Genomic DNA, 9,307 nt, shown 5'->3' on the forward strand with positions numbered 1-9,307 from the left:
GGTGGGGAGGGCGGAGGAGAGAGGGAGGGTGGGGGGTGTGGGCGGGCTGCCACGCGCCCCTTCAGCGCCCATTGGGCGGGCGGCGGGCACCACGTGGCGCGGGGCGCAGCCGCCGAGATGACGCCGCTCCTCGCAGCCAGTGAGGGCGCGGGACGTGCCGCCGCCGCCTGCCATTGGCGGCCCCGCGGCGGCGGGGGGCTATAAAGAGGCAGGCGGGGGTAGCGGGGGGCGCGGTGGCGGCGGCGGCGGCGGGCGGGATGGAGGAGGCGGCGGCGGAGGGGGAACCGGCGCCGGCGGCGCTGGGGCAGCGGCTGGCGGCGGGCGGGCAGGGCCACGTGCTGCGCTTCTGGCCCGAGCTGGGCGGCGCGGCCCGCCGGGCGCTGGCGGCGGAGCTTCGCGACATGGACGTGGCCGAGATCAACCGCTTCTTCCGCCGCGCCCGCGGGGACGGCGGCGGGACAGCGGCGGGTCTGGACGCGCGGATGGAGCCGGTGCCGCGGGACGTGCTGGGCAGCGCCTCCCGCGACCGCGGGCTGCTGCCGCGCTGGGAGAGCCGCGGTAGGTGCGGGGGGGATGGCGGTGGGGCCCGATCCGGCCCGGCCCGGTGCGGTGCCGGCGCGGCGGGCCCCACGCCTGTGTGCTCTCCCCGGGCGCAGGGCTGGCGGAGATCGCGGGGAGCCGTGTGGCCGCGCTGCTGCTGGCCGGCGGGCAGGGCACCCGCCTCGGCGTCCCCTACCCTAAGGGCATGTGCGACGTGGGGCTGCCCTCCCGCAAGACCCTCTTCCACCTCCAGGCCGAGCGCCTGCGGCGGCTGCAGCAGCTGGCGGAGGAGCAGCACGGCACCCCCTGCCACATCCCCTGGTGAGCCTCGGGCCTCGGTGGGTCAGCGTGTCCGTCCGTCCATCCGTCCCCCGGGGGTAACCTCGGCGGGACAAGGCTCGTGGGGTGCCGTCGGCATCGCCCCAACTGCCGGCTGAGGGCCCGTGGGTTGGCGTCGTTCCGTCAGCCGGGTCAAAGCCCCGTTGCGCGGCCTTGGTGGGTCAAGGTCTCGAGCGTCGGCGCGGGCCCCGTTGGCGACGGCAGGCCGAGGAGCCGTGGGTTGGTGCGGACCCCCTTGGCGGCCCCAGGGCCCACGGCTTGGCGTAGACCCTCTTGACGCCAGCGCTGTTGCTGTGGGCGTACGTAGTCTGTTGGAGTCAGTGGGTCCAGGCCCAGAGGGTGGCACCGGCAGGTCCCACGTTGTCAAGCTCAACCCCGCGGTCCTTGGGAACGTGTGTCACGTCACCTGTGGCCAGCCCGCTGCGTGGGACGGCAGCCACGCAAGGCAGTGGTCTGGGAGGCCGGGGCTGCGGTGAGCAGGAGGTTGGTGTCATGGCAGGAGCTGGCTGCGGCAGCTGGGTGTACCCCCCTGCTGCACGCGGTGCAGTCGGGTTTTGGAGATGTGTGTCGCAAGGAGGGGTGAAGCTCTTCGTTGGCTTGCCAAAGAGGTGGGACCGCAGAGAGTCAGATCCTTCCAAATGTTTGTGGGGCACTAGAAGCCTGTCCTGGGTGTTACAGGCTGAAGCGGTTCCCCACGTTTGAGACAAGGGGTGTGAGACCCTGCCTTTCCTCCCTGCTCATCGGGTCTCTTCTGCGCTGCGACAGGTACATCATGACAAGTGGCCGGACTATGGAGTCCACCAAGGAGTTCTTCCTGAAGCATCACTATTTTGGTTTGAAGAAGGAAAATGTCATCTTCTTCCAGCAGGGCATGCTGCCCGCCCTGGGCTTTGATGGGAAAATCCTGCTGGAGGAGAAGGGCAAGATTGCTATGGCCCCAGGTTGGTGGCCAGGAGCTGGCGGGAGGGCTGCCTGGGGGCAAGACACGGTGCTGAGGATGAGCTTTTGGAGCTGGAGCCTGTGCAGGGCGGTCTCACAGCGTGACGTGGCCCACGGGTGACGCAGGCTGGGAGGTGTCTGTCTTGGCAGGGAGGACGAGGGAGGGGTATGGCCAGGCTGGCGACCCTCCACCCTCGCTCTGTGGGGAAGGAGGATGAGTGTGGGCGGCTGACAGGGCGGCCAAGTGTTGCTGCGGCCCCAATGGTTTGTTCCCTCCACAGATGGCAATGGGGGCCTGTACCGGGCCTTAGGGGTGCACGGCATCGTGGACGACATGGAGCGGAGGGGCGTGCAGAGTGTCCACGTCTACTGCGTGGACAACATCCTGGTGAAGGTGGCCGACCCAAGGTTCATCGGCTTCTGCTTGGAGAAGGGAGCAGACTGCGGGGCCAAGGTATGGTTTCAGGGCCAGGCAGGCACTGCTTCCCTGCAGCAGGGTGGGGTCTGTCCTGTTCCTTCCCTGCTTCCCTGACTCCTTGCCCTTCCTTCGCTGACTTGCCGCAGCCAGGAGGGATAGCGAAGCACCGGGAACTTGCTGGCGAAGTCGCACGTGCTGCCAGAGTCCCACCTGTCCCTCGGGTCTGGCATCCAGGAGAATGTGGGGTGTCACTGACCCCTGCCTGGTGCTGCTCTCTTCCTGCCTTGCATGGGGGCATGGCACTGACAGCCCCAGGGCTCTCGGGTCCCCTAGTTGCTGGGGCCGAGAGCTGCCGGGGAGTCCTGTGGGGCTGCCCGGTCCCCACCCAGATGCAGGGCGGCTGTTGTCCAGGCAGCTGCAGGGAGCACAGGCAGCCAGGATCCCTGCTGCAGGCTGCCAGCTGTCCCCAGCCATGACATCCTGGGTACCAAACCAGGACATGGTGGGTGCAGCTGACTGCTGACGCTGAGCCCAGCCCCATGTCTCACGGGTAGGATGTTGCACGCCAAAAGGTTTACTTAAAGGTTGGATTAGCAGCCAAAGGGGCTGTGTGATTGTGTTTGCCTTGGACTTGGCTCTGGCAAACAGGTGAGAGGGCTTGCTGGCCTTGAAGCTTTCAGAGAGTCAGCTGGGAAAGAGAAAGCAGTTTCTCCTTCTGGCCGGAGCAAGAGAAGGAGGAAGTAAACCCTAGCATGCAGAAAGGAGAAAGCCCTGTGTACGTGCACACTGCCCTGCGTGTATGCACACTGCCCTGCTGTGGTGGCAGTGATGGGTGGGGATTTGCTGCGGGGTCCCATGCCCAGAGGGAGGTGTGTGGGGTGCGAGGAAGAGGAGGGAGGTCAGGTGTAGGGGGGTGGCTCTGCTGAGCCAGCAGCCTCCTGCTTGTGTGTGGCAAGCTGGCTGTTCATGTGTGGGCTGGGTGCTAAAAATATTTGTGCCCTCTGCCAGCCACACACGGGGTTGGTGCCAGATCCTGCCCTTGCCCTCTGGGTGTGCCTGTCACCCAGCCCTGCCATCTTGCTCTCTTCCAGTCACCGTCACTAGAAGCTCCTGGCAGGGGAGGGCTCCAGCATCCCTGTCCCTGCACTATCCCTGCAGTCCTGCACAGGAAGATGCCTACGTGAGGGCTGCTAGATACAAGGGAGTATATTTGAAGCGCAGAGCATTGGGGGTCTTTCCCTGACAGCGCTTCCCTTGGGCAGGTGGTGGAGAAGACTAACCCCACGGAGCCGGTCGGCGTGGTGTGCCGAGTGGATGGTGTCTACCAGGTGGTAGAGTACAGCGAGATCTCCCTGGCCACTGCCCAGAAACGGGGCCCGGACGGGCGGCTGCTCTTCAATGCGGGCAACATCGCCAATCACTACTTCACCACCGCCTTTCTGAAAGATGTAGTCAAGTAAGGGCCTGCTGGGGTGCTGCCGGTGTGCTGGAGGAGGAGCGCCGGCACCGAGCGGAGCCGGCTGCCCGACTGCCTGTGCGTTGCTTTCTGCTGGTTGAGCTCCAGCTGTTTGCAGGCGTGCTGGGATGAGGCCTGCGGGGTCTGGTCCCTGGCCCCTGCACGCGTGGCCTGACCCCTGCCTCTCTGCACGGTCCCTTTCTGGAGATAAGGTTTCCTCCGGCCATCGCTGGCTGCTGATGCCAGAGCGCGGATGTGCAGGGCCGTCCCCTCCTGGCTGTTGTGGGAACGAGCAGCCCATGCTTCAGGGCGGCTGGGGGTTAGGGCCGGGCGGCTGTCCTGCCGCAGCAGTGTCTGAGCTGGGGGGCTGGAGACATGCCTTGCTCAGGCGAGTGACAGCTTGCTCTTGGCATGTGGCAGCACTTATGAACCACAGCTGCAGCACCACGTAGCTGAGAAGAAGATCCCACATGTGGACATTGCTACAGGGCAGCTGATCCAACCCGAGAAGCCTAACGGGATCAAGATGGAAAAGTTCGTCTTTGACATCTTCCAGTTTTCCAAGTATGCCTTTTTCTCTCTGTGGGAACTATGCTGCTGGCTCTCCCTCGGGTAGCTCTGAGAGCCTCTGGTGGTTGCCAGGGCTGTGCCCACTGGTGATGCCCCAGGGTCAGGACAGGGTACCAGCTCCTGCACTGTTCAGCAGCAGTGGGTGATTGTGCCCTGAGATGAGCAGGGATGTGAGCAGCAGGAGGGACAGGCACTGCGTGCCTCTTGCTCGGCTGAGCCCTGCTTCTGGGCCAGAGGAGCATCTGCTGACCCTACAGCCGAGGTCCTCCCCTCCCTCCTTTGTGGCTGTGAGTACAGCCCATGGGTGTGGGCTGCGGGGGGGCTGTAGCCCCAGCTCAGCCGCCCTGGCAGGAGAGAAGCCAAAGCAACAGGGAGCAGCTATGTTTCCCAAACCTGACCCTCCTGCACCCTGTTTGCCTCCAGGAAATTTGTGGTGTACGAGGTGCTGCGTGAGGACGAGTTTTCTCCCCTGAAGAATGCAGACAGCCAGAACGGCAAGGACAACCCCACCACAGCCCGACATGCCTTGATGTCCCTGCACCACTGCTGGGTTCTCAATGCAGGAGGGCACTTTGTGGACGAAAATGGCACGCGCATCCCCGCCATCCCTCGGTGAGTTGCTGCTCCCGGCTCTCCTGTGTCCTTTTTGGGCTGGGTATAAAGCACCGGGCAGTCCCCAGCCTTTCTCCATTTCAGCGCTCCTGAAAGTGTTGCTGGAGTGACCGGCTGTGGGCCCCTTCTCCTGGGTGGTCCGTAGGGCAGAGCTGGGTGTGGGCAGGGTAGTGGCTGCAGGAGGGTCACTCGCTCGGTCAGCAGGAACTTTCCTTCTTGATTCAGCACCTGTGAACCAAATCCTGCCAGTCTCCATTGCACAGCCAAGGCTGCCCGTGCAGGGAGGAGGTGGCTCTAAAGCCCAAGCACATCAGCACATCCATGCAGCAGCCAGGCTGGGGTTGCAGCTTCCCTCAACCGAGAGACCTCCTGCCACCCATTTGGAGAACAGCAAACCCCAGACTTGTTCTGCTCTGTTTTTTTCCCCACCCTTGCTAACCCTTGTTTATTCCCACGTAGTGTCACAAACGGAAGGTCAGATGCCACCCCAGCAGATGTCAATGACAAGTAACTATACCGTGCAGCGTGCATGGTGGCGGGGCTGTGCTTAGGTACTAACGGGCTGTAGGCAAAGCAGTGTGCCAGGCTGCGGTCGGTGCAATGGGTGCGTGCTGGTGAGCAGGCACCTGTAGTGACTAACGGGGGCTGGGGGGCTCGGGGCTGCATGCTGGGAGTGGGGCATGTCTCACTAGAGGACCCCACAGATGCTGCTTCTCAGGGTGGCGGGCAGTAGGCAGCGTCTGCTCCCTCCTGGGCTCCTTTCCGCAGAGGCAGGGATAACTGGAAGGGGCTTGTGCCATTGGTACGGGTGCAGGGCAGAGGCAGCCTGCCGCTGACTGCACGTAGCCCCCACAGATCACCCCGCAGGCGGGATGCTGTTGGGAAACACACTGGTGTGTCCCTTTGATGACACTCCCCTCTTTGTCACGCCACAGAGTAGCACAGCCTGGACTGATCCCGGCTGGTCCCGTAGCTGGAGACGGCTGCTGTCTCCTAGTGTCTGCCAGTCGTCCAGGCGGATTGAAATGGGATTAAAAACATTAAGTAAACGTCAAGCAGGCTTTGATGTAGCATGTGCAAATCTCAGCGTAGGCGGCCAGCTGTGCTTTGTGTGACTTCAGCTCTTGAGTTTTGAAGATGCAGACTGTGACACCAGGGAAAGCCACTGGCTCAGTGCTTAAAAGTTTACAGAAGTAGACAGGGAAGTTGACAGAAATGTTAAAGCAACTTCTGTAATAGTAGCGTGTTCTTCTGTAGGCACTGGGCACATCTGTACAGCTGGGACTTAGAGCTGGTGTGTGTGAATGACTTGAAGACTAAGCAAGCTTGTTACATTTCCTCCCCTTCAGGAGAAGTTATATCTTCTAGTACTTTCCGGTGGGATGCGCCTATGGTCTCTGTTTTTAATTCAAGACTCCAAGTGCTTTCAGGCTTATAACTAGGCCACCACAGTAGTTATAATGTAGGCTAAAGGGTAAGGATGCGCTTTATCCTACGTGTATCCTTCATTGCCAGTTAATGGCAATTCTTTTTCTTTTTTTTTTAAAACTATTATCTTGAAATGAATCTGACTCTAAGGCAAACACAGGTGCAAGGGCTAGGTTAGGATGGGTAAGTTTTATTTGCTCACAGCTGGGACAGGAGGGGGCTGAGCGAATGCATGGCAGCAGGGACAAGTTTCAACCTGAGCAAGGGGAACGTTGTCACAGATGACGTCCTGCCATGTCTGTCTGGCTGTGGCAGTGAGCGGGTGTGGAGGGGCACCCTGGGGTGCTGCCGTGGTTCCTCGTTGGCTCTGCACGGCTGCACCCTCCCTGGCCAGGCTTACACGCCGGCTGGATCCAGGGAGGATCCGGGGGGTCTGACAAAGGCTGGTGGCAGCAGAAGCGGGGTCAGGGACCCCATGCGGACCCCTGCCCAGCAGTGCTGCTGCCACTGTTCTCAGGGCCAGGCTGCGGCTGAGCTGGCCTCGGCAGCTCAGGTGTGTGTCCAGAACAGAGAACCTGAGGTAGTTGATCTAAGAGGCAAAGGCAGGAGGAGCAGGCAGTGCTGCAGGGAGTATTTCTGAGCGAGCAGACAAGCTTACTCTGTGTCCTCTGGTTGCACTTTAAACAAGGAACATGTTTAAAAAAAAAACAACAACCTGTTGTGACCAGCCAGACAGAAAGGTGTTGTGAGCGCATCTCTCATCACCCCAAGGATGCAGGAGGAGGAAGGAGTGACTAGCTTGCATGCAGCATCAAATATAGCGAGGCTGTGATCCAGGCCGGGGGCATAGTTACACATGTAGAAAGGCACGTAGATCCTCGTTAAAGCTGCATCTGAAACTCTCTTCCCTTTCAGTAGCTGCTGGTATCTAAACTTTAGCTCGCACCTCCGTGGAGAGCACGCAAGGCTTGACTAACCCCGGGCAGCTCTGCGGTGGCAGGGTCTGCGTGGGCCGGCAGCCACCGGTGCCCCGGACAGCCGCTGACCCCCCACGCTGGCATCTGCAAGATCTCTGGGTCCCATCTGCATCCCCTGGCAGGATGTAGCTAACCCTCCTGACTTTTTTTTTTTTTTTTTTTCTGTAGCTTGAAGGATGCAAACGACCTTCCAATCCAGTGTGAAATTTCTCCCCTCATCTCCTACGGAGGAGAAGTGAGTACTGGCTCTCCAGAGCTCGGGTGCCCTTGCAGATTGACTAGGTGGGTGGGGAGGCTGGCGGGGCATGTGTGTGAGCCCTGGCCGGTGAGGGGGTAAGCCACAACAGCGTGACTTGAATTCACAGCAGAGCTTTTCGAGGCAGTGTCCCTCAAGCCACTAGCACAGGAGGGGACCAGAGCCATCTGTGAGCAGCTCAGCAGGTCAACAGAGCAGATGATGCGTGGCATGTTCCTAATGAGCTGCTTTGTCCTCCCTTAGGGTCTGGAAAATTACGTGAAGGACAGAGAGTTTCGCACACCTTTGATTATTGACGAGGATGGGATCCATGAGCTGGTGAAGAACGGGATGTAGCAGTGGCACGGTGCCCAAGCTGGGCTGCCTATCCCACCTGGCGGGCTGGGAATTTGGACACATGAAGGTTTATAGCTGTAACTGGTAGGGGCTGATCCTGCTCGCTCTGGCCCTGTGCAGAGGAGGATGTAACCCACTCAGTTCTTGGCATGTTGTACGCTTCTATTTATATTTTAATTTAAAAACCAAACACTTTATGGATTCCCCTGCCACGAAGCACAGCTATGGCGCTGCTCTTTGCACTCCAGGCTGTGGGCATTTATTTTTAAACATGTATATAGTAATAGTCACTGTACATGCAGAGGATTTTTATGGTACGGGGCTGGGGTTGATCTTGAATTTTTATTTTTCTCAAATCTACATGACTATTTTTTTTAATAAGGTCCTTGTCATTGCCCATGTCCTCCCTTTTGGTCATCCTTTACGTTGCACAACTGGAAGCATCCGATTAAACTCTGCGTCCCTCCTGTCTGTCATCTGGTGGTGTTTTAATGACGGTGGCTTTCCACAGATGCTCTGCTCATAGAGCAGAGGTCCAACTGCATCACACCAAGTGCCCTGCTCTGCCCAGCGCAGCAGGGGTTGCTCTTGGGGGGGGGCAGGGGGGGGGGGCGCGCGCAGACAGATCCTCTGGCCTGCGACGCTCATTTGGGGCATTTCTGGAGGAAGCGGAGGGCTGCGCTTTCCTCTTGAATTTCTGCAAACAGTGGCAAGCCTTGAGCAGGTAGGAACAGGCAGGTGTGCTGCACTGCTGGAGTGCTCAGGGTGAACAGTGCCCTCCAGCAGCCGTCCCTTTTCTGGGGTGGGCTCTTTCACTCCTGCCAGAACCCACCACCCTGGAGTATGGTGTCCTGATGCCCTCGGGCGGAGCGGCTCTGCTGCTTCCCCTCCTGTTTGGGAGGGGAGATGGCACTTGGCCAGCTCCTCTCCTGCTTCCAAGTGCCACCACAGCCCCTGCTGGGGGTGGACACAGCTGCCCACTGCCCCACAGCTGCCTGGGGAGGCATTTTTCCCTTGCAGGGCTGGGAATGGGGTCCAAACTGCTCCCCCCAGGGGAAGTCATCAGGTCCCCTGAGTGCAAGGTGGCTGTTGGGCACCCCAGGCTCCCCTCCCTAGGCTGCATGCGTGGGAAGCCGGGGCCATGCGGGGGGTCCCAGCCGGTGCTGTGGCTGCTGGTGGCTCGCCGCTGGCCAGCTGGGCTGCGTGTGGCCAAGGCAGGCTGGCGGCCGCGGGTCCCAGGGGAGACAGCCTGGGATGGGGGCCAGAGCGGGTGCGAGGAGCTGGTGCGGAATGCTGCGGGTGGTCTGCACCACCACCTCCCCCTGCCTGCCGGCTCCGCCGGGCCCTGGGAACAGCTGCCCCGAGGAAGGGACATCTCTACTCCCCAGGGAGCAGGCGGGCGCCCCTGAAGCTGCTCCTCCTTGGCACGGGGTGGG

At 60.9% G+C, this 9,307-nt stretch overlaps 1 protein-coding gene across 1 annotated transcript; it reads left to right on the top strand.

The window, feature by feature from the left end:
* Window positions 1-257: 257 nt before the first annotated feature.
* On the top strand, window positions 258-8,339 carry UAP1 (UDP-N-acetylglucosamine pyrophosphorylase 1). Its single transcript, XM_049808131.1, has 10 exons — window positions 258-558; window positions 657-861; window positions 1,645-1,820; window positions 2,100-2,272; window positions 3,499-3,692; window positions 4,113-4,256; window positions 4,686-4,874; window positions 5,334-5,381; window positions 7,448-7,514; window positions 7,779-8,339. The coding sequence occupies exons 1-10, from the start codon at window positions 258-260 to the stop codon at window positions 7,869-7,871; spliced, it is 1,590 nt and encodes a 529-aa protein (XP_049664088.1). The 3' UTR covers window positions 7,872-8,339.
* Window positions 8,340-9,307: the final 968 nt, after the last annotated feature.

The sequence above is a fragment of the Accipiter gentilis genome, chromosome 8 (assembly GCF_929443795.1).
Source record: "Accipiter gentilis chromosome 8, bAccGen1.1, whole genome shotgun sequence".
Classification (NCBI taxonomy): Eukaryota; Metazoa; Chordata; class Aves; order Accipitriformes; family Accipitridae; genus Astur; species Astur gentilis.

Bases quoted from the DNA above. Each gene is read 5' to 3' on its own strand.
- UAP1 (XM_049808131.1), top strand. From the start codon at position 258: ATGGAGGAGGCGGCGGCGGAGGGGGAACCGGCGCCGGCGGCGCTGGGG. The intron at 1,821-2,099 runs GTTGGTGGCCAG...TTCCCTCCACAG, and splicing joins CAAGATTGCTATGGCCCCAG to ATGGCAATGGGGGCCTGTAC. The intron at 3,693-4,112 runs GTAAGGGCCTGC...GGCATGTGGCAG, and splicing joins TTTCTGAAAGATGTAGTCAA to CACTTATGAACCACAGCTGC.